At 38.7% G+C, this 26,035-nt stretch overlaps 1 protein-coding gene across 1 annotated transcript; it reads right to left on the minus strand.

Moving 5' to 3' along the window:
* Positions 1-3,180: 3,180 nt before the first annotated feature.
* Positions 3,181-26,035, minus strand: LURAP1L (leucine rich adaptor protein 1 like). Its single transcript, XM_015848999.3, has 2 exons — positions 25,446-26,035; positions 3,181-3,951 (listed from the first exon to the last, which is right to left on the minus strand). Exons 1-2 carry the CDS (start codon positions 25,662-25,664, stop codon positions 3,577-3,579), a joined length of 594 nt encoding a protein of 197 aa, XP_015704485.1. The 5' UTR covers positions 25,665-26,035; the 3' UTR covers positions 3,181-3,576.

Here is a 26,035-nt window from a genome sequence, read left to right on the forward strand (position 1 = left end):
TTTCTAGACAGCTTAGTGTCTGCTTAAGATTAATAAACAAAAAACTCACAGTACATTGTACAGGCTTATCTGAGATACCGCTACATGTTGTAACCAGACATTATTTCAGACTGCACTTCAGCTGCCCTCACTAACTAGTCCCCTTCTTCAAAGGGAAACACAGAGAAAGATTTTGAAACTTCAAACTTTCAAACATTTCACCAGCACTTTGAGCCCTTGAACGGATGCATTTTATGACTCCCTGTAAAACTCACAGCTCATTTTAACAAGATACACCAGACTTCAGCCTTTTTTATCATCCTATTCCAATTTGCATGGTAATGATAGTGCCCCTTCCGAAGGCAGAGATGCTGCTTTATATTCAGTTGCCTGGTACATCATTTGCGGCCTACTGATGAATACAAGAGCTTCTGATCAATTCTGTGTACTTTCACAGCATTTGTGAAGACACAGTCATGCAAACTTGAGACCAGTGCTAAACCTGACAGCTGGCTGAGAGTTTTCAAAGAATTTTAATTGCTCTTTTGGAACTCAACAAAACTTCACATCTACACCACCTTTCCAGAATCTCTGAAGTGCCAGTTTTCAGATGTGAAAGTCTGAGCTTTTATTTCTCTTCTCAAGTTGTTTGTAAAACACAGCACATGCACTTACTACCTGGTTCTTCTTATTAGCTGGAAACAATTGTTCTAAAACAGAAAGTGTACTGAATTCATCTTCTGTATTGTCCCTGATTGTGTCTGAATTACAAAGCTTACATAGCAGAATGTCTATCAAAGACAAAAAACTACAGCAGCATGGAACAGGTATTGCTCATTGCCTGTGATTTCACAAATTGTCTCAAAATTGTCTGTCCTGACTAGACACAATCTAAATGACAGGAGAACTTAAGCTACAAAGAAGTAAGCAATAACAAAAAAATAAAACTCTTTTAGCCACTTTTCCACATACCTTTTAAAAAGCAAATAATCTGCCTTTCTACATTTGAAACACACGTAGGATTGTAAAGTGCTTTCAGATACTGTGCAATATGCTGTGTTTTTATTATTATTATTATTATTATAATTATTATTATGTAAATGTTTAGTTTACATAGATAGTTGAATCAAAAAAGCACCCAACTCTGCATGAGTTAGGCATCACTTTTCAATAGAGAAAGACTTTATGAACCAGGGCTGATCAAGTCAAAAGGAAGCTGGAAAAGCTATGTAAACTGCTTAAAAGCAAAACTAATTTTCCAGTGGTATATTTTGTTATGTATCATTGTACTTTTGCAATTATCTGTATAGGGAGATTTTAGTTGAACTGCACATTATCGGACTCAGTAGGAGATAATCAGATTTCAGTTTGTCTTAATCTGGAAGCCAGAGTAAATTATTACCTTCTAGCTATGAACTCTAATTAAATGCAGTTAAGAAACCTAAGTCAAACATAGATCTTTGAGGTTTTTATGCTTAAATAAATAAAAAAGTCAAGGTGTTCTTGTTCTTGGATTCAAGAAACATATTTCTTCCTGAGACGTTCCTGGCATCTCTGTTTTGTCATTTGTACTCTTTCTCTACTTCCAATCAAGATACATGCAGAAATAAAATACACGGAAAAGATACAGAAAGAGTATTGTTTCACTGTTTCTACTAGTAGGCTTTTTTTTTTTTCAATTTCTTTTTTTTGTTGGTTTTTGTTTTTTGTTTTTTTCCCTACCAGCTTTAATTCCCATGTAAATGAACTTTTCAATTATAATATGATAAATCTATCACTGATGTAATTACTCTTTATCCAGTATTACAGCTGCAAGTGGGTGGGTGACAGTTACAGCTTGTGTTTTCTTTGAAGATACTTCAGCATAACTGTAGGGGAAATTTGAGAAGGTATGTTAATAATATTTTTTACTTTCCTTCGGAGTAGAAAGATTTTATGTGCACCTTGGCCTACTGCCCAATATCTCAGTTGGACAAGAAAAGACTACATATATTGCACATTCATTACATTCAGACGTAGTATACATCCTGACATTTAGCTTCTATGCCAAACAAAAAGAAGTAGAAATACTCATCCAAAAGACTCACAGCTTTAAACTATGGTGTTAGTTCTGTTCCCAAGATCCATATAACTTACAGTAATAAAACCTATTTTGCATTCACAGACAATGCTGTTTTGTTATATACTGAAAAATCCATTTTCCAAGATTTTTCTTTAGCTTTTTTCCCCAAATCACGTCCAGATGTCATAATCTGGATTGGATGTTGATAGAATCCAGACAAAACAGGTTCATGGAACAACAGTTTGGAAGAACAGAACCTTATTGGGCCATTTCTGTTCCTCAGAATCAACCAGAACAGTTTTGATGGCTGCATTATTGACTTTGTTGCTTCAAAATGCATAAGCAGTATTTTAAATAGGCAGTCTGGCAGGATTCTGGGCAGGATTTTCATCTCAAAGCCTGAGAATTCAGTTTCTTACCATTCCTCTTCTCAAGTGCTTCCAAAGTAAAAGACTAGCTATAGCTCTCAATTGTACTACTAGGGTAAAAAGGGTTAGAAGAACCTCATACTCGTAAAACAGGAAACAAAAAGACAGCAGGCCAATACTTTCTCTTATTAATAATATTTGGAAAAACCAAAGTGAACTTGTTAAGGATGGGATGGGAGTGTGCTTAAAGAAGCAGAACAGGATATATCTTTTAGCTAGTGCCTCCTGTAGAATAATTCACCAGTACATACTAAATCTTTCAAAATTTCAAGACATTTGACAAGACATAAATAATTCTGCTGAGTGATTTTGGCCCAGTATCCAATCTATTAAATTCAGTAACTGAATGTCGGATCTCCCTACTTTTTCTTACAGATACACACCATCCCAATAAAACAGCGGGTTCAGTGAAAAGGAAAGGAACAAAGCTCAAAAATACCCTCATGCAGAACCATTTCCAGCTCTGGAGTGCACTTCAAGACAAGAACTAATGACCATAATTAGACAAGAATTAGAATATTCAAGAAAGAAACTCCACACAGAAATGTTTAGAATAACTTGTTCTTCCAAAGACACTGAGGTTGAATAAAACATCATTAATTAAAAGAAGACACTCTTCTCTAGGAACATCTTCAAGATTCATATTTAAGGCTCAGTAAGAATAGCATCTTTGGAGTCGCTAAACTTTGTAGTCAAGAAATCTTTCCACAGTTTTTATTTATCAGAAGATATTTTATTGTCAACGAATACAAAACTGATGCTGTTATCCCCTGAAGTCTCATTTTAAAGATAAAGCTTCTCCTTCACCACTTTTAAAGACTTGTAAATACAGTAATGGAAAAAAAAAAAAAATAAGGAAAGAAAAGCAACAAGAAGAAAAATTGCAACAATAAATTAAAAGAAAGAAAAGGCGAGGAGGAGAGGAGCAGACAACTTGCTGAGGAAGAAATCTGTTAGAATCAACAAAATAGTTCTGAAGTGGAATCAAAATATCACAGTATATTTTTCTTCCAAGAGAGGTTTGGGTTTTTTGCATGTGAAACAAAATAGCAGCAAAGAAAAAGGATAAATACAAGTGCATGTATGTCCCACTGGAACTTGCTTTTATTAACCAAAACAGTAGTACTCATCTGAATCAATTTTGGGATGCTTATGGACAGGCTGTGAGTCTTCCATAACAGAAGAATCACTGAACTGGTCTACATCAGAAGGTGTCTCATGACCAGGAACATCATCAACTAAAGTGTCCAAGTAACTTCCCACTGATATTCCATCTAGACCATCACTACAGTCCTGTAAACTGTTACAACTGCCATGGAAGGAAGTGTCCTGACTTTCCAATAAGCTGCACAGGCTGCCACTCAAACTGCTCCCTCTGCTGGCAATGGCTTTCTCTTCAATCATCCACTTGATTGATTCAATACTTTCATTGATGATGAGTAGTTGTCGCATAAGTTTCACATCAGTGGCTCGGAGATTAATCTACAAAACAAAAGCAGTAAAAAAGATTACTGATTTTCTCTAAAATCAAACTCCAAACAACAGGCTGGAGGCAATTGATGGATTAAAATCTCACATTCAACATCTAAAAAAAATCTACTTAAATACTCAGTTTATTTAAAAAAAAAAAAAGGAAAATAAAAAGTTATTTCTACACTTTTATAGTGTAGATTCATAAAATCTACAGAGTTGGAAGGGACTCACAAAGATGAGTTCAACTCGCTGCTCCACTTAGGACCATGTAAAAATCAAACCATATTTCTGAGAGAGTTGTCCACAAGTTTCTTAAACTCTGGCACATTTGGTGCCATGACCACTGCCCTGGGGAGCCCGTTCCAGTATCCAACCACCTAATATTCAGTCTGACTCTCCTTTTCAATGGCATTCAAGTGGAAATCTGATCAGGCTATGTAAGCAGTCCATTCATAGGAACAGTAATCAACAAGACTTGTACACATGCTACTACAATATTATTAGATGAAAAAAAGTTACTATGACAATTTCTGGGGATAACTTTCATTATTCAGAGAAGTAAGACAGAAACCCATATCCACTTAGAACTACATTCAGCAACTGAGCATATACAAGCAGCTAGGAATTTACCTCAGATTCTTCTTGGTATGCCTACTAGGGTAACCTAAAATTTTCAGATGTGCGTTATTTGGAAAAAGGCTTATGGATCCTTAACATTTATCCATGCTGAACCACAGCTCACATTGCTGCAGTACAAATTCCTGAGAGTAGAAACATATGCACTCACTTATTAAAACTGTAAATTTCAAGTTACTTAAGCTCATATTTGATGAAGGTTATTAGTTCACAAAGTCTGCAAGAGTGGCAATTTGTGCAAAATAGCTAAATAAAAATACACACAAAACACCGAGTCCTACTTTGCAATGTAATTGTTGTGGATGATGCACAAAAATAGAAGAGATATAGGTAAAGGATTAATGGTAATGCCTAATGCCTATGCCATGTCAATGGTAAAGGCATATTACAGTGCTGCATTTCACAAATACAATTAATAAACAGTCTTTATGCTTTTCTTATTAGACAAATTGAACAAACCACTTTTACTGAAATTTCCAAAATTAAATGACATATAGAAGTGAGGCCTTAGTGTTTAATTAATAATTTATTTCTTCTTTGTTATCTGAAATATGACCAGTGTTTGCAAAAGATTTCTCTGGAATCTCCTATTTACCTCATGAAACAAGTGATAACACTGAAAAAAAATCTAACTAACTGAAGATTATTCAGGTTTTGCCCAAGGGGTCAAGAGCGGAGAGCCATTAGGTACTGCCATTGTGAAACAACTGCTCAGTCATACAAGTGAGTCTCAGCTAAAACTTGATAAGAAAACAGTGCTAGCCTATAACCTCACCAATGCTGCTGCTCTTTCCAGTAAATGTCTGACATATCAACAGAACCACTTCCACAGTGTTATCCAGGCCTAGATAAATCTTTGCCACAGTGTCAACACAGGGCATATTTGTTTAAAACCACTGGAAAGAGACTTGATGAATACATGGGATATCACATCCAGCATGTAATTTGTGTCATATTTCATCATGTTCTTTAATTGTACTAATCAAGCAAACTACATGCTTGATACATCAACAGTTTAAGACATGCATCGAGTATACTTCTCTACATAAATCTGTGCCACAATTTCTAATACATTAATATACACTGCATATTTTTCTTGCATAGATCAATAACAGCTTTCCAACAACTCAAGAGACAAAACAGTATGTTGAAAATGTGAATAGCTTTAGTCAAATGATATACAAGGAAAAAACAAATATGATCATTTATGCCAGACAACAGACAATTTATGATATTCTCCAATTCGATGATTATTACATAGAAGTCAGGCATTTGTATTGTTCATACACAATGGACTGGAAATGAATCAGAGTTCTCAGTAAGAAATGGCACTATCTTTTCCTGCCAAGAGTAAAATTTGGATGTGGTTCTTTCCATACTCAAATGCCAGTTCTTCTCAATGTCCCAAATTACACTGACATTATATGGTTTTCAAAAAAATATTAATGTATTTTTACTCTGTTAGATCCAACAGAAGATTGCACTGGCTTTGGTTGGGTCTCTTCAGAGTGCAGATAGTCTGTTTTAGCTCAGTGAGCAAAACAGAGTACCAATGTTTTAGCTATTGCTGAACAGTCCTTTTGCAGTGTCAAGACCTGATCTATTTCTCACTAGCAAACAGGCTGGAGATGGACAAGAGGTTTGGAGGGGGCACACTTGGAACACTGACCAGAAATGACCAAAGGGATATTCCAGGCCATACAGCTATGCTCAGCAATGGAAGGCTGGTTTGGTTTTCCATGTAGCTTTTGCTTGGAGACTCTCTGGGCATCCATTTGCTTGTAGGAGATAATGAGTGATTACTGTCAAGCTTTGCTAGTACCACACTGTCTGCATAATTTTCAGATGTATTCCTGGTCTTCTTGTCCAGTTCCTTAAAAGGTTTCTGTAGTGGCCTCACTCCAGTACCAGAGAATTTAACGTAGCTAATCTGGTACTGTGCAAAATAGCTTTAACTTTTACTGTATTAACAATAATGTTAATCTATCACTGTTTCAGATGTGAGGTTTTGAAAACAGATTGATCACTTTGTATCCTTCATCTTTAAGCAAGTTCTTCTACTCTTACCCATAAATCACTATAAATCATGTGCTCAGCAGCAAGGCTGTTGTGACAGCAGCAAATTACCCAGCTTCCCAATTGCAACTGTAGACTTCAGTAATTTTGTTGTATATAAGCATATTTGGAGACCACAATTTCTCAAAAGGCTGATTAAGATGAATTTTAATGGAGCTAACACCAATACACCACTGATCAAACAACTACTTTTAGATACGATGCACATCTCATATATTTCAGATTCAGTTCAGAGGAAATAATTTCTTGCTCTTAAGATACCCACAGCTTCAGAATTTCTGTGCGACAGCTTTACTTGAGTAACTCTTTGCATTCCTGCTAACTTGATTCCTTCCTCCAAACTGACATTTAGTCCTAAGTATCCTACACCATGAGTGTACATTTCCTAAATCTAACACTAAAAAGAAGTCTCTACCAAGTGTAATCTTTAACAATATTTATCTCATCTATGACATTTCCTGCCTCTTATCTGCTTTAGCCCATGCACAATCACATAAGTTGGTGCTCACATACATAGCTGCAACTTACACGTGTGCTAGGGCACAAGAGAGCTCAATTAGAGGGCCTAAAAACAATACAATCTCATGACATTTGAGAGCTTCATTTGTCATGCACAGTCACATGTGCACTTCAGAAATAATACAAATGGATTGAATTATACCTAATATAGGTATTCCAGAACAGTTCAATGTGTCTTTTTAATCTGTTAAACCTGTCTGCAACACTAGTTCCCTTCTGCACTTTCATTTAGATTCCTGGAATCATGTGCTTCTCTTTCTTCCTGTAACTACAGCAAATCTGCAGTGACATTAACAACAATTATAAACTGTGGTCTGAGGAAAATATATTTCAACGTTTATTTAAAAGATATTAATTTCATTTTTTTTACTCAACACCTTTATGCTGTGTGTTGCAATGAGTCCAACAGTAAAGGGAAAGAAAACGAGTATGCCTGTTCAACTAAGTGTTCCCTTTGAGACTGATCATTTAGACAGAGCACCGTGCTATAAGTTGTGGTAAGACAAGGAATCATAAACTTACAGTCTAATGGATTTGAGGCATTATTTAAGTCTTTCAGCTCCGACACCCAGCTCTGCACAGGATCCCTTGCAGGACTTAAACACTGATCACAGACTGGATAACATGGAATCCATCTTTTTGAAGCAGTGTAATTTTGGAGAGGTACTGCACAGTAAGTGGGAATTGCATGAGAGTAATCATTGCAACCAGCATGGTGGCTCAGAGCATGAACAGACTTGTAAAAAGAATTAACACTACTAAAGGTCAGACTAAATGGGTACTGGAGCTAATTCCACCTGTTAATACTGACACATCCATCTGTATTGCAGTTTTTACAAACAGAATTTAAACTAAAAGAATCTTTCCATGCTACACAGGTCTTTTTAATTACTACAGTTGAGGAGTACTGGTGTTACTGCCACCTGACTTTCCACGGGTGTGCCAGGGACAGCTTTCTGCTCTCAGGAGTGTCATTCAGGATAAAGTTTTAGTTACTATCCTATGCCTACAAGTCCTTTCTTTCTTTATCTCAGTTTTCTATGGAATAATGAATTTCATGAATTTATTTGAGATATAAATATATATATGACAGTGTACAAATAATAACTTATTTTGAATCCTGAGAAGTCAGCTTCTTCATAAGAGCCAAGCTTATTTAGTACAGAGTGAGACAGAATAAGCAGACCAAATTCACCAAGCAAATACAAAAAGTTGTAAAATTCAGAAGTAAAACATCAACCAGTTCTGTGAGAGAATTTGCATAACAAGCTAGAAAGACACTGAACAATTTATTTGAACTCAGAATATCAATTAAGTTACTTAATCAGAATCACTGAGCTCACACATTCACAACAGGGTTGAATGTGGTCACACACACAGGCTTTGTTCATTAAGCAACCACCACAAAACGCTGCACATACCACATGAAAGTTAGCAGGCTCAGAATGATACTAAAAAAGCTTCTCAACAACTGTGAGAGAGTGAAATGCTTTTCCTTCTATTTAACAGATCTGAAATAAAACCACCTATTACATACAAGGGTAAAATTTCTGATCCTTAAATATACAGAATAATTAATAGGCTGAGCATGAGTTCCAACCCACTTTAATTAGTATATACTCATGCAAGATTTTAAATCTCTTGCCTGCTTCAAAACTGCCTAACTTATTCAGGATGTTTGCATGAAGTTCTTTACATAATTAAAACACTTTGGGAAACGGTGTCTAGTCTGACTCTTGAATGTGAACACAGTCTTCGGCATTACCTGTCAAAAAGCCAGGGAGAATTTACATCATAGAGTGCAAGCACACAAGTTAACCATCCCCAGCCTGAAGGAATCATCTACTCACAGGTGAAACTGTAACTTCTTGTCAGAATGTACCACATCTACCTTATCACAAAGTGAACTAGTTTACATTCATTCGAGCACTACAGTGGCTCAGTCTAGTCCAACCAGCCTGATACAGTGCGAGCTCTCTCATTTAATAACTTTCTTAATACACATATAAAAATGAGGCAGAAAAAAAAGGTCAGCAGAGATGAGATAGTCAATAGGTTCAGTTAGATGCTCCAGTTCTCATCCATGCCGTGTGTATCAGACTGTAATTTACTTCACGCTGATCTGTGTAAAACATATCCCATTTTAAATTTCAGTCAATAGTTATAAATGTCTGAGGGCTGCTCTGAAAGTAATGCCTCCTATTTTATTATTTTGGCCCCCAACATTAGAGCCATGCAGACCTTCACAAGCATGGCATGCAGGCTTTTGCTTGTGCTGGTGAAAATGCACAGCTAATAGTGAGGATTATGTTGATAAATATTGTTTTGTAATTGAGGATTTCCTTCATCAAGTACTGTTATTGTGGTCTTTGTATCTATTGTATTTTCCATGGAAATAAATAGGAGGCATTACTTTCAGGGTGACTTAAATATATTAATAGCTTACTGCTCTTCTAGCATAGACTTGAATCACAATGAATTGCTGAAAGACTTTTCCACTTCTTCCTTGTGTTTTTCATTGTTGTGGTGATCTCCAAGCAATACAAGGCACATACAAAAGCTACCTATACGAATTTCACTTTATCAGATCTGTCTTTGATTTGTAGTTGCAGTTTACTGATCAAGTTTTATTTCTGCAAACAGAGAAAATTACACTGACCTTTCTCAGCTGCATTTTTGTAATGAGTCACTGTAAAAACATTCTGGCAGGTAACAAGCGTTCTTGACAGCTTACTTTTTCCATTCTTTTGCAAAAATTATTATTTATTTTTGCGTTTCTCATAAACACTCCAAAAAAATTAAAATTGATAGTATATTTCTTTGGCAGCACTCACTACAACCACTGAAATTCCAGCTGTTAGAAAACAAGCAGTTATTAAGTAAGTCTTCAGCTTCTGTCAGTGCCCTTGACCTTGATAGTTTAAAAAGGAAGTTCCAGACTAGTCATCATCTGTTTTCAACCTGCTGCAATTCCAAAGCAATTCTGCAGCAAGCATTTACAATACATTTACAGAAGGTCCTTGTATAAAATTTAGTAGCAACATAACCTATCTTTGCAAACAAGGTTTCTAAACTTGGAGGCAGAAAGAGAGGCCGTGTTATCTGACATCAGGTAGAAAGCATTCTCCTATAAACAGAATTCTGTATCTCAAGTCAGAGGAAGAAAAATCACCTGGAACCCAAATCTCATTACCTAAAACAAGTGGTTAGGTCAGACCTGAGCCAACACCAAAATAATCAGGAGGCAGAGCAGCTCAGTAGGCACCGAGAGTAAGTAATTCAGCAAACTAGTTTCAAAGGAGTGCCTTGCAAGTATATGAATAAAACAATATGCTAGTATGATTAACTTCTGATATAGTAAATTGCAGTACTGGTTATTTACATTTCTCCTACATAATCCTGCTTTCATATGTGAGTTTTCTACATACTACTTGATCCCTTCAGACATGGCAGGAAAATGCAAACCATCAAGTTGTGCAATTGTTTAATTACATTACCTCTCTAATAAAAACATGGAACGTAGGATCTTTTTCCTCCTTTCTGTTATCTACATTATACTTGCTTCTGCCTGTGTGCAGCCCGTCATTTGCGTCAACATACAGTAAAGTCTTCATGATTTGGAGATCTTTTTATCTTATTGTGAAAAAGAAGAAACTGAGCATAAAATCCAAGTAAATATAGTGACTGTTATCAGAAGGAAGGAAGGAAGTTGGTTAAATCTATACTCCCTGCATCAATAAAATAAAGGCTAAAACAGAACTGTAAATATTGAAGCACTGAGAGAAAAATCAAGACTCAGAAGGATGAGTGAATAAAAAAAACCAACTTGCTCCAGATTATTTTAAAGCTTAGCTTTTTACATGAAAGGGAGCAGTGAGGAACTGTAACAGTTTGAGTAAAAAGCTTCTAATCTTGCATGACATTTTCACTGAATATTTCTAACTATCTCACACTGTAGTCACAGAAGAGACATCTGACCTTGGAAATGTATCTATTATGACAGAGGTGAAAGTGTCCAGAAAAAATCCATGGTATGGACCCACATATGTTGACAGACAAGATAATGCCACTACAAACATCCAGGTCAATAAGCAGCACTAGCAAATAGTGTCAAAAAGGGTTACAGTAGATAGATGACAATCACAGCATCATTGTGATGTGTTCTAGGCATCTACCACAACACATGACTGTACATTTCCTCTCCACCAGTGTGAGACAGTATATTGAAACAGATTCTTTTTCCCCATCATCTTTCATTGTCTGCCTTACTTATGCTTGTCATGACCAAAACACGATCCTAAAAATGCACAGTAAGCATTGCAAAAAATACCTGTTCATTTCTGAATTAGGCTAGGTTGCTAAGGACTTTTGCCCTATATTCACTCCTTTAAATTAATTATTTTTAATACTAGCACTGCTTAGATATGCAGAAAAATGCAGAAGTAAAAGAAAAGTGACAGGAGACAACAGGTTTTTCTTACAGGCTTATGCAAAATTTGAAAACAATGCTTGTACATAGACAACAGTGATCCTCAACTTGTTACTATTTATTAAAAAACAAAAACAAAACCCAAACCAAACCAATGGACCAAACAAAACCACCTCCAACAATACTTCTTTTATTCAAGTCAGAACTGAGACATGACAGTATTACTACTGGGAATAAATTTAAACTTCCTTGAAATTCAAGTCTAGCTTTGCCTTATTACCAGAGCAATACAAGATTAAAAATAAATAGATAAAATAAAATAATATTAATAATAATAATGGTAATAGATCAAATATTTGTTTGAGTCTCCCCAGAGATGATAGTTGGATTCTGTTTGTCAAAATTCTGTGGCCTTAGAGATGGGGTAGGTTTTATGAAAGCATATGTTTAATCAAATAGCCAAATCTTTACTAACAGCAAAACTTCTGTCTCATTTACTGAATGTTTATCTGAATAAGAATAAAGAGCTTCAAGATAGGCTTCAAGATAGCCTTGTATTTGTAAGTCATCTCATATTGTCTTAGAACTGCTTTAACAGAGTAAAGAAGTGAGATGCTGATCTGCTTCTTTCTTTGTGAAAGAGTTACAAATATTTCTGAGCTAAATCTTTTAAAAAGTATATAACTAAAATCACTGCACATCATATAAATTGAGTCCTCCCCTCTTCCTTTACTTAAGTTTAATCTGTGGATTATAAGCATTTCAGTGTCTTTCAAATTCAGTCTTATTTTTTACTTTAAAAGAAAAACTTCACTCATCACTGCAGTCAACATCCTGCAAAATTACTCTTTATTACTATACATACATTATCTTTATGTTCATCAGAAAGCAGTAGCAAATTTGAGATATCTTAGCAAAATTTCCTATTCTGAGTTTTTTAATTAAAAATATGCTTCCACATTTCCAGATACCTATAAATAGTTAACTCCTTTTATCTCTTTCTTACTCATTAAGACAGGGTTGAACAAGTAGCAGCCAATCTGCAACTGGGATCTCAAGGTTAAAAAACTAAAAGCAAACAAGAAACTAGTACCATTTCAGCAAGTCAAAATGTTGAACTTGGCCAGCACTACAAGCGAAGTAAGCTGCTGCAGTCTACATTACCTGCAAGTTCTTTTTCATAGGTATGCTTCTACGTAACACACTGAATTAATGTGTTCCGGAGGTTGCAAGGCATGCATCAGTACAGGTTAGCTTCTAACCTTTTGGTGAGATGTACAGAGAAGGACTCAGGTGTTCTGGTGGGCAACAGGCTGGCCATGAGCCAGCAGTGTGCCCTAGTGGTCAAGAAGGCCAAGGATATCCTGGGGAGTACTAAGGTGTGTAGCCAGCAGGTCAAAGGAGGTGATCCTTCCCCTCTGCTCTGTCCTGGTGAGACCACATCTGAAGTACTGTGTCTAAGTCAGGGCCTCCCTATTGAAGAAAGACAAGGATATTCTAGAGAGAGTCCAGTGGAGGGCTACAAAGATGGTTAGGAGCCTGCAGCATCTGCTGTAGAAGGAAAGGTTGAGAGATCTGGGACTGTTCAGCCTGGAGAAGACTCATGGTGGATCTTATCAACACTTATAAAATAGCTGAAGGTCAGGTGTCAAGAGGATGGTGCCAGGCTCTTTGTGTCCAGCAACAGGAGAAAAGGCAATGATAACTAACTGGAGCACAAGGAGTTCCATCAGAACATATGGCTTTACTTTCAGGGTAACAAAGCACAGGAACAGGCTTTCCAGAGGTTGTGGAGTCTCCTTCTCTAGAAATATTCAATATCTACCTGGACAATTTCACACTCGAATTGGACTAGATGACCTCTAGATGACCTTCCAACCCAGTGATTCTGTGATTATCCAGATAAAGAGAGAGCATATATTAAAAATCAAACCAACAAAAATTCTATGCTTCTAGCTCAAGATATCTCAAGTTAAGGTGGCAGCAGTTAAAAAACAAAACAAAACAAAACAAAAAAAACAACTTCCATGGCACTGTAGATACCAGTCTTTCCACATTTTTTGATTCCTGTTCTGGTTAACCATCACCCACACTACCTGGTGCAGATTTCAGCTTCTCCTATACCACTCTGGCTCAAGACATAATGTGCTTTTAATACCTGAACTTGTTCTTAGCAAAGATTTCTACATAACAGATGACTGGTGCACTGTGGCTTAATCCTAGATCAGCATAGAATATTAGTCATTAGTACTAAAAGCAGTTTCCAAAAGTGAGAGTACAGTGGGAAGGAATCCAGGCAATCGGTTACCATTACTCTTGCTACTGAGGAAATACTGGCTTGTTGGCGCGCATTACATGGCTAGGGAAAGCCTTTAGCAATAATCAGAATGACTTGAGAACTAGGGAAGTAAATCTGGGACACAACAGTATTGGACTGAGTTAGAGAAACGTGGGCTTATCTTAAAAGGGTCAGATATAGTTCTTTTAATGTAATTTTGTTACTGAAGTTCAACAGAGCACAAATTAAAATAAACTAAAGAGAGAAATGACCAAGCAAAAGAAAAAAAGTTTAAAATATGAGACGATGTTGAGGTTGCTTTACTTTTTCATCTGAAATGGGACAATGACTGCTGCTCTGCACTGATGAATGTATAACTATAGGAGCTGATGGTCACTGTGAGTTAACTCATCTGACTATATAGAAAACAGCAACTGTCTCCACTGTTTCAGCCACAAACAGTTAATGCCAGGAACTAACAAAGGAGTAAGTACAATCTATCGATATTTGGTGTGGAAGAAAATAACTGTTGCTCTGGTATGCTAGTAATGCTGCTCTTGTCTTGCAAAGAGACTTTATTCTCTACTTTTGAAGGATTTACAGTTTTCTTTTACAAACCCTGCAATTCTAGGAACGTGCCACAGGCCACCACTTCATTCCAAAGTATTTCAGTGTCTGGCAAGAGTCAGGCCTACTGACAATTACAGGGGTTGAAATGGCACTGCAAAGGCCAAATGCACTTGTAATCATAGATCAGGTAAGTCCTCTAAGACTTACTACTTTGGTTTCATGTCCACTCATCTTTTAACTGAGCAGTTTTGACAAATTTAGAACAATAGTCTGAAGACTTCTGAGTCTACAATGACTCCTGGCATGAGTTCTAAAATTGGATATGTTTTTGCACAGACTAATCCAAACTTATTTTAGTTAGAAGACCTTGCTTCCACAGAAAGGATACTTCTGTACAAAATTACATAAAAATATTGTGTTGACACAGTTGTATTTCCATGACTGCTTTGTTTTAAATACATATTGTTTGGCTTTGACCAACAGAAACAAAAGTATTTGTTAGCATCCTGAGTTAGAAAACAAATTTGGGCTTGCAATAGAACTGGAAGAGCCACTGTTCTCAAGGCACCTTTCACCTTGCTTTGTTTTCTGAAGAGGTAGCAAACTTATGTAGATCCCACTTCTGCTTATATAAAAATGCTTCACAGTTCTCTCCTTGTTATTAGGTCTGTTTTTCCTGTCATTTTTTGGAAGAGTCCAGCTCAGAATGTGAAGCTTTATAAACTAAAACATCTTTTTTTAGCGAACACCTGCTATTATTGGAGCTGTGTGCAGTATTAGCTACGCCTCATAAACACACATCTTAGTCACAAAAAGGAGTTCAATCATTTCAAACAGAACATTTCTTTAAACTAGCAGAGATTCTGCAGAAGATCCCCAAAAATCTATAAGACAGTTTGCCAAAGAGGCAATGCAGTACAAGGACTCTACCTTTGGAAGCATTTTAGTCATGAATGCAGCTGGTATCTAGCAACAGTGAACAAAATTACAAATTAAGTCAGTAAAGTGTTCATTAAATCGGAATCCCAGTATTTGATCAGCAGTTCAACACTGCTTCACAAGTGCTGAATGTTTTCACTTCACCTGGTATTGCACCCAGCAGACCCATACAGTATTGCAGTTAGTTTGTTTTACAGCACAGTAAATGAAACATTCAGATAACTTACCCTGACAGCTTAACGTGCCTGTGCTTCCTATTACCTAACAAATTTGCCGTATCATTTCTTTGACATAGTATTAAGAACTGCCAGGTTATTGGGAAGGGAGAATTAGACTGGTAAGTACAGAGTTGCATAGCTGTGCCTGTATTGCTCTTCTCATACTTATGGAAGGACTGGACAGTCATGAACAACAGAGTAGCTAACAGTAACGTTTGGCATATACACAACACTTGAAAAGCTCCATGTTCTTTCCTCTTCTTATCTTATGGAAGGAGAAAAATGTCCATTGGAGCAATGTTAAGGAGGAAATCCTCAGCTGGACTTTCTTTTTTTCTTGTTGGAAGACAAAGACACTCATTACTGGAGCAGTGTGTACAGCATTTCTGAAAGAACTGACCATCCATGTCTGCCTCCAGATTTGATAAAACCTTGTGATAAGTTTCTCATATCCCTCAAAGCTCTATAAATGACGTCTACTAGAATTCATCCCAGCTGGCTATAATGAACTCTTAACAGTAAAGAATCATGTGGAGCTTGCAAACTACTGAGGGACTTGACTGAACAGCTTTTTGGAACTGGAAGACAGGATCACAGGATGTGTGTAATGGATCCATTGCTCACTTTGGACATGATCCAGTTATCACTAGAGACAAAAATGGACACAGATAGAAAACCACTGATGCCTAAGCTGCACACAACCAATGACAAAATGTTTAAAAACTATGAAAAAGAGGATTACTTCAACAAGTAAAATTACTATTTTTCTCCAGAACACATCCTTCAGTAGTAGTTACGTTATGACAAAGAATCCAGATGTTGAAGGTACAATCAACAGAGATGCCTTAATTTGACAGAAATTACTACATAGTTGTGAATTGAACAATTACTGAATTACTAAGTATTCCAGTCAGGCATAAGAACATATAGCAATGCAACTAGATTGCAGTGTATGCATTTAAACAGAAACACAAAAATACTCTCTATCATCATAAGTTCTACTAGTACAGCTACAGCTTGTAGACACAAAATAAGAACACAGATCACTCTAGAGATGGCAAGACCTTTTATATGTCCACATAGCTCTGGTACAGAGCAAAATAAGCCCAAAACATACCTACTCTCAAGGCAAGAATTACTACTTGATAAGCAGCATTACTATGGTGAGTGTAGGCAGAAAAGTCTTTCCAGCTAGATCTGGCTGGTAGTTATTCAGCTGATAACAGAACAGAGCACCAGTCATATCCTTAACCACAAAGAATAGATGTACAAGAATGTTTTATTTTCTACATTAAAAAAACATAATTGTTTTAATTATTAATATCCCTCATCGTTCTTTCTGCAGACAGTAGTATTTCAGAACAAATACTTCAACTTCTTCCTCAAATTCTACAGGCATCACTACCACCAAGTTCTCTTAAGTCCTTCTCCAGTCCTTGAATAACTTAACTTCTCTGCCACAGAAAAGTTAGTGCTTATTAGGTGTCTTGAAAGGTCAACATTCACAGGCTTAAAACCTTTGGTATTAGATTTCCCTTTTGTCATTAACTGAAGTTATCCAATGACAGCAAGGATAATTCTGAACAGTGCTTGAAAAAAACAAGGCCACAGCAGTGCAGGATGAACAGCTTAATCTACCAAAGTACTCCCAAGACTTTCCTAATGAGAAAGCCGGACACATGAAATGTCTTACAGAAGTTATTTTTCCTAATGCACCCGGTAAACTTACTGGCCCAAACTGGGTTATCCTGTTCTTTATAATTGCTTTGTTGATAGATGCCCTCACACTACAGTCCAAATTCAAGTTTGTCCTGCTTCCTTCTAGAGTGTTTTTTTTCTTTTCTTTTTTTTTCTTTTTTTTTTTTTTTTTTAACAACTGTAATTAACAGTTCTTCAGCACTGAAAACGCACTTAACAGTTTCCTGATATGCCTGCAAATAGCCATTTTTCTTGCAGTTATTTTGGAGCTTGGTCAAGCTACTTTTGGTCATCAGAACTTGAAGAGTCACAGTTTTTCAGTGTGTCTCCAGTACAGAAGGTCTGCACCCATGAAAAATATGCTAAGTTTCAAGCTCTGCCTGTTACCTATGTTTTAGTTTGAATTTACAAATAACTACATAAAATTAGAGATTTTGTAGAATGACAGCCCTCTGACCTGAGGTGATCTTAGTATTGCTATGCGTAGAGATTTTACAGCCTTCTAAGAGTCCAGGTGCCCCAATCCCACTGGCCCCAATCCCACATTAGTAAGGATAACAGCAATTGAAGCCAAAATGTAACAGAATAAACAAAGAACATGGTGGCAAAAAGTAATCCACCACTAGAAAATCCACCACAGACTAACAGTCCCACTTACAAGGGTAAGGACTTTAAAGGAAAGGCTACAAGACTACATTGGTACCTAAATTTTCTCCTTTTTTTATTCCAAGATCTCCTACAGAATTTTGTGTTTGGATAACTTTATCTTTGCAATTAGTGATCTGGGAACCATCTTTTATAGCTGGTTATGTGTAAGATGCCATAACTGTTATGGTCATAAATGTAGGTGAAAATCTAAGACAGAAATTGCACTTAATCACATCAAATTAGTATTACTTTTCAGCAGGTCCTATATTCTCTCTTTATACTCCTGTGTGTTCATTGTCATTTGCTCCAGATTCTAGAATCTGGTCTCTTTTCTAGGATGTGGAAAAGAATGAAACTCTTAGGAAATAAACTTATCAAATATTGAAAGTTCACCAGGCTTCAAGCTTGAAAGCAGAGACCAGACAAGCAATCTTGCAATTCTTTAAAATAAAAAAAATCATAAATTAAAAAAAAAAGTGAAAATGCATTATTACTATATATTACATATTACACATTACATATGATATATGATACATTATATATATATATGATTCAAATATACTACTATTATTATTTATTTATATTTAATATTATTTATTTATAATTGTTTAAATATATTATTATTATTATTATTAATAATAATAGTAATATCAATAATAATAATAACAATTTATTTTTAGGGATCTCTTTTTTAAAATAAAAATTAAAAGTGTGTTTACAGGCCGGTCATCTCTCATCAGTGTAGGTATTTTGCATTTCAAGCTTTTCCAGTTTAGAAAGAAGAGATTCTTTTTAACTACTGTTAGTCATAAGTATCCACACAAAGTCATGTTGTTCTGATTTCAACGGAAAGTTTCCCATCTATTTGCAAAAAGATACTATAAGTCGTTAAACTGTAGAGCTCTGTGCATATGCAAGCCATTCAGCTTTCAACAGAACCCCACATCTTTTCATTATGAATTGTCAGTAATCAGATTTTAAAGAACAACTTCAAAGCCAAAATTCTTCCTCCATCTTTGAAACAAAGTAATCAGGAAAGAAGCATCGAAGCATCATGAAATGATAATGTACATCACTTCAAATCAGGGCTGACAAAAAACTATCATCTGTAATTTGACAGTCTAATTGGATCTTCAAGTGTAGTGAAGTATTCATAACACTACTGTCTCTGTCTCTTTGTAATTAATTTATTTCATGCTGATGCTGCCAGGTCAGCTATCTGCAGAGTTTCACTGACCCCTGGACTAGCAGTAACTAATAAGGTAAGCATACATGCTTTTCCTGGGGACTTAAACCCTTCAGCAGCTGGTATGGCTGAATAAGAATGACCGGAAGTACGGACTGAGTGCAACATGGAGACATTCCAGAATTCAGGCCCTTTTATCAAGGACTGCATGAGTTTTGCTAATGGAAATACATTTAAGTATGAATTTATAAGTTAAATAAACTTGGCTACCTCTTCCTTCTGAAGATGGTCTTTAAAGACAGGAAATTCTTGACAGAGTTGGTCATTTTCCCAACGTATCAATCTATCAGTCTGTAAGTTCCTTTCAACCAAAACACCCTGCCCACTGTAATGCTACCTAAAAATTACTAAGTCGTTCACCACACAGTGCAAATCTGAGAGAGAACGTGTTAACAAGATCAAAGACTATCACCATTTTCAGTGAAATTCCATTGGACCCATGGAAATAAGTTAATTTCTATTTCTGTTTTCTTTCTAGACCTAAAAAGAGCCTCACTTCAGGGGTTTACTGAGTAATTGCTCCCTAGGAATAAGGTTAATCAGACTTCCTACCCAGGCTTGAGGCTTAGCCACTAGTAATTTTATAGTTAAGATTTTATCTTCAATCAAGTTTTTAAACAAAAATTCCAATTAATCTAATAAAAAAGCATCATCTGATACAATAATTTGCACCACTGACTAGACACACTAACACAGACCTTGGCTTCAAGAAAAGGAAACAGTAAACATAGAAGCCTGTACCTACAGCGAGTGTTAAAGAGACATTTCAAGTCACATAGTTTACTGTTTCGGAATATCTTTTGAAGAGTTAATAATGGCAGAGTAGCCACAGTTACGGATCTAACAAACCAAAGGAAAACTGAAATTGCTCAAAATCTTAACAGCTAGTAAAAGAAAGTTAGAACAGATCTTTAATATACACCTTCATTTACATGCTAAGGATATGTAAAGGCGCTTTAAAATAAAATAAAAGAGAGAGAGAGAAAGAGGAAGAACTGACATTGTAATGATCATATTTGCCTTAATTCCAGTGAGTATAAATACCATTTGTTCTGCTTAATTTTGCCAGGGCTTTGTGTTAATTAGCTTTTAAAATGGTTATTCTATAACAGAACTATCAGAGAAAAGGGAGAGAAAACAGCTAATGAGAGTTCGTAACAGGACTGTGTCAAGTATTTTTATCCCTTCTCCCTAAAAACAGCTGCATTCAAAATAGCCAGTTTGGCCTTCACTCATTAACAACGTCTGATCCTCAACAATGGCCACCAGAAGGAAAATCATCTAAAAGTTTCTCTCTCACTTCCAAGATATGATTCATCATTTTTTCTGGCACCAAATATTCTTATGCACAGTTGGTAGTGTTCTTACTGCATGTAACACAGACCGACTACACTCTGATGAACTTTTTTAGCTTTCAAAGACACAATAGACTGTTAATTTGGGGAAAAAACAAAAACAAAACAAAAATAAACTGAGATAAAAAAAAAATGAAAAAATCACACTACCTTGTTTCAAAAGGTTTTCTTAAGAAATTCTCCCTTTGAATAAACACAGAGCTTGTAAAAGAGAAAAGAGGCTTTTGAAGAAGCAGCGGGAGTTAAGGCTTCAGAACGGACTCTGTTTATTACTTACTGGAGTATATAGCTGCTGAAGTTACATGCATTGAGTGTTGAGCACGAGACAGAAGAAACAGGACTGCAGTTATAAGGGATACAAATATTCACCACATTCTAGGTTCTAGGTTGAACAGAGAAAAGCATTTTGACCCATGCTAGCAATTGTATCTTGCTTTTCTTGTTATGCAGTGGCTTTATGCCTAAATGGTTTTCAGGATTATCAGTGCAGCAGCAACCACAGCCTTGGCTGGAAAAAATGAAGGTGCCCTGGCACTGTAGGCCACCTGGGCACACTGCTGGCTCACATTCAGCCAGATGTCCATCAGTACACCAAGGTCCCTTTCCATCAGGCAGCTTTCCAGTCACTCCTCCCCAAGTCTGTAGGGTTGCCTGGTATTGTTGTGAGCAAAATCCTGACCTGACACTTGGCCCTACTGAAACTCATACAGTTTGCCTTGGCGTATTGATCCAGCCTATCCAGGTCCCTCAGTAGAGCCTTTCCACCCTCAGGCAGATCAGCGCTCCCTCCCAACTCGGTGTTGTCTGCAAACTTACTGAGGGTGCACTCAATCCCCTCATCAAGATCAATAATAAAGATGTTAAATAGGAGTAGCCCCAGTATCCAGCCCTGGGGGACACCGCTTGTGACTGGCCACCAAATGGATCTGACTCCATTCATTGGCCACAACTCTTTGGGCCAGACCATCCAGCCAGTGTTTCAACCAGCAGAATGTATGCCCATCCAAACTGTGGACAGACAGCTTCTCCACAAGGATTTTGTGGGGGACAGTGCCAAAGGACTTTCTGAAGTCCAGGTACACCACATCGACAGCCTTACCTTCATCCACTAAGTGGGTAACCTTGTCACAGAATGAAATCAGGTTTGTCAGACAGGATCTACCATTTGTAAACCTGTGCTGACTGGGCCTGGTCCCCTGTTTGACCTTTAATTGATCCATGATGGCTCCTGAGATTATTAGTTCCATAACCCTCCCTAGCACTAAGGTGAGACTGATAGGACTGTAGCTACCAGGATCATCTTCCCAACCCTTTTAGAAGAAAGGCATCACATTTGTCAGTCTCCAGTCCACTGGGTCATCCCTGGTTGGCCAGGACTGTCAAAAGGATGATGGAGAATGGCTTGGCAACAACATTTGCCAACTCCCTCAGTACTCTAGGGTGAAATCCATCCAGCCCCATGGACTTGTGAGCATCCACCTTTCTGAACAGGTCCAAAAACATTTCATCATGGATTATGAAGGGCCATTTTGTTTTGTCATGGCTACATGAGAGGAATATACCAACACTGTCAGAGCATGCAGGAATACACAGGGATACAAGGAAGACTAAGGCCTTCCCACTTGGAATCAAATCTGCTGAGAGATGCTGAGGGAAATAAAAAAGGCATATTTAAGTACGTCAGTAGCAAAGGGAAGGCTAGGGAAAATGTGTGTCCACTGTTGAATGAGGTGAATCTCCTAGTAGTGGAGGACATTGGGAAGTCAGTTACTGAATGCCTTCTTTGCTTCAGTCTTCAGTGCTAACACTGTCCTTCAGGAACCCAAGACCCTGCAGGTAAGAGAGAGAGTCTGGAGAAAAGACAACTTCCCACTAGTTGAGGAGGATCTGGTCAGAGATCATCTATGCAAACTGGCTTCACTAAACCATGGGCCTCAATGAAATGCACATAACTGCTGAGGTGATTGCCAAACTACTCTTTATCTTTGAAAGGTCATGCAGAATGGGAGACGTCTGAGAGATGAGGGAAAGCCAGTGTCACTCCAGTACTGAAAAAGAGCAAGGAGAGGACAGGAAAATACAGCCCTGTCAGCCTCACCTCCATCTATGGGAAGATGATGGAACAACTTTGGATGTCATCATAAAGCAAGTGGAGGAGAAGATGGTTATTGGGAGTAGCCAACATGGATTCACCAAAGGAAAATCGTGCTTGACCAACCTGGTAGCCTACCACGATGCCATGACAAGGTGGGTAGATGAGGAAAAAACAGAGGATGTTGGCTACCTTGACCTTAGCAACTTGATAATGTCACCTATAACTTCCTTATAGGAAAGCTTAGGAAGTGTGGGATAGACAAGTGAACAGTGAGGTGGATTGAGAACTGACTGACTGGAAGAGCTTGGAGGGGTGTGATTAGTGGGTATACTCTAGTTGAAGGCTGTAGCTAGCAGTGTTCCCCAGGGGTCAGTACTGGGTGTGGTCTTCTGAAACATTTTCATCAGTGGCCTGGATGAAGGGAAATAGTGCACCCGCTGTGAGTTTGCAGACTATACAAAGCTTGGAGGAGTGGCTGGCGCACCAAAAGGATGTGCTGCCTTTTAGTGAGGTCTGGACAGGCTGGAAACTTGGGCAGAGAGGAACCCTATGAGATTCAACATGAGTAAGTGCGGAAGCCTGCAACTGTGAAGGAATAACTGGTTAGGGATGACCTGCAAGAACAGAACTCTGTGGCTAGGGACATAGGTGCTCTGGTGGACAACAAGTTGGCCATAAGTCAGCAGTGTGCCCTTGTGGTCAAGGCGGCCAATGGTATTCTATAATGTAGTCCTTCCCCACTACTCTGTTCAGGTGAGGCCACATCTGGAGTACTGTGCTCCGTTCTGGGAACTTCTACAGAGCTTCCAGCACAGTGCTACTGAGATTAATAGGGGCATGGAGCACTTTCTTTATGAAGAAATGGGGAGATCTTATCAATGCTTAAGAATATCTAAAAGTCAGGAGTCAAGCGGATGGGGCTGTGCTCATTTCTGCAGTGTCCAGCAACAGAATAAGGGATAATGTAAACAAACTGGAACACATAAGTTCCATATAAGCAGGATAAAAAATTCTTTACTTTGAGGGTGACAGAGCACTGGATTAACTTGCCCAGAGACGTGGGAGAGTCTCTCCTCTGGAGAAAGTAAACTTCTACCCGGACGCTTTCCTGTTTCATGCAAAAATCACTAAGTCAGACATTAAAATGAGAGAGAACAGGAGAAGTGAAGATGCTGATACTAAAACATGTTCACTCTGTGAGCTGGGGGAAAAAGGCAAAAAAGTAGGAAGTAAAAAATCAGGAAATTGAAGACTGTGATGTGAAACTTCACATGTAAATTAGGAGACCAACTTATAAGGAAAACACACCGAATGCAAGTCGCTTGATTTTTATCCCTTAATAGGCCTGTCATTACATGTCTCAGTAGTCAAGTTGGGAACTCTGTCTGTCTTATTTTCTTCCTCTGCAGCTCAACTCCGCTGAGTTTTACACTGTAACCTATACACAATCTGCAATTCTGATGCAAGTCAGAAATTCTGATAATTGACATGAAGGATGCTGACAATGTTTGAACTGTGTTAACAACAAATTTACAGTGATCGTTGCACTAAAATGAATCAACAGCTCTAGTTCGTGAGCATTACTTAAAGCCCATGAAAGCACCAAAACACTAAGTGTGATATAAATGACTCCTCAAGACTGAGGTCATAATCTTGGCTATTAACACCTGGGATATGCACTCGAATTCCCTTTCCTCCTTCCTTGCCACCTATTATTTAAGAACTCCTCTAACTACCCACCCACCAGCACTGTGCTTACACATACAGCGCTTGCATCAAGTCACCTCAATAAGTTGCCAGCAAAATCTTCATCCCAACAATGAAATTGTATAGAACTTGATCATGTAAGCTATGCGGCAAGAACCACGGGAAGAACTGCCACCTAAAAAAATGTTTATTGAGATCTCACATAATGGTTGTACTCTTGAAAAGAAGCACACACACACACACAAAATCCCAAACAACAACGAATATCAAAGCAGTGTACGTTCACACGTGTGAACTCTAAATTGTCAGAACTGTACCTACTAACTACTCAGCATTTGCTGACTTGCTCATTTGCTTGCAAAGAGTGCAATGTTTTTTGGTGTTGTTTTTGTTTGCTTGTTTGTTTTTGTTTTGTTTTGTTTTGCCTTAGCAAGGCAATTTCATGGCACCACTGAAAAATTTCTTCTTAAGAGGTGGCTAAGCTTGTTTTAAGACAGAAAGTAAGCAAGAAGTTCTGAAGTAAGTAGCCGCAAATAAAGTCACGTTCTAAAAAGGCATTTGATGAAGGATTACTGTATGAAACTAAATAAACCTCTGAAAAAACACTGTCCAGAATTAGGATTGCTGAATAGCGTGCTGAGCTTCCAGCTCCAAGACCTCTAGAGTCTCTTCAGATATAAGACGTCACCAGGAAACAGGTGCGATACAGAAAATACATTTAGAACAGAGAGAGAGAGATGAAGGTGTTATTTTGTTTATTGATACACCAACACTCAGGGCTTTTAACTAGCCGACCGTGGAAGGGCAGGTGGCAGTGGCCCATCCACCACTGAACTGTCACTGAGCAAGAAGCCCGGAGACCCTCTCTCCCTCGGGCCGCCCAGTTTAGCGGCCCCTCACTCCGGCGCTCACCCGGCCGCACCGGGCCACGGCGAGGTCAGGGCCCGCGGCGCCGCGCAGCCGCTTCGTACGGCCCCGCCTACAGCACGGGTGCGCTGCCCGTACGGAGCGGGTCGGCCCAGGGGAGCGGGTCCTGGGGGAGCCGCTGCGAGCGCGTCCTCGGAGCTCCCTCGGCGCCCGGCTACTCACCATCTCCTGCCTCAGGAGGCGAAGTTTGGTCTCCAGACGCGCGAGGGCGGCGGCGCGGCGCCGGCCGGGGGCCGCAGTGGGGCCGCGAGCGGGCTCGGCGGCGGTGGCTGCGCGGCCCGGGTGCTCTTCCCCGCGCAGCGGCCGCGCGAGGCTCTCGGGCACTTTGCGCCCCAGCTTCTGTTCGACGTCGCGGAGGTCGGGGGCCGCGCCGGGCTCCATGGCTCGCCTCGGAGAGGCCGCGGCGCCGGACGGGGCTGTCACTACCCGCGGCCGCCCGGCCGCTCCACGGGCGCGGAGGCGCGGTAATCCGCGACAGCGCCGGGGCCGGCGCCCGAGCCGCGCGGGTCACCTGCCGCAGACATGAGGTTTCCCCCCCGCGCAGTGACCTCCCGCCTGCCCCCGGCCCTCTTGCCACCAAAAATCTAGCGAGGGAGAGCGAGGGATAAAAACCTCCCCCGAAGTTACGGGGTAGGACGCACTCCGGCCCTGCTCCCTCAGCGGAACCGCGATACGCCCTGGCGGCTGCCCGCCCGCCCCGGGCTGCGGGATCCGAGTCATCGCGCGTCCCGGCCGGCTGCAACTTTAAAGCC

This window comes from Coturnix japonica, chromosome Z (assembly GCF_054131305.1).
Source record: "Coturnix japonica strain WE chromosome Z, WE-NBRP24, whole genome shotgun sequence".
Lineage (NCBI taxonomy): Eukaryota > Metazoa > Chordata > Aves > Galliformes > Phasianidae > Coturnix > Coturnix japonica.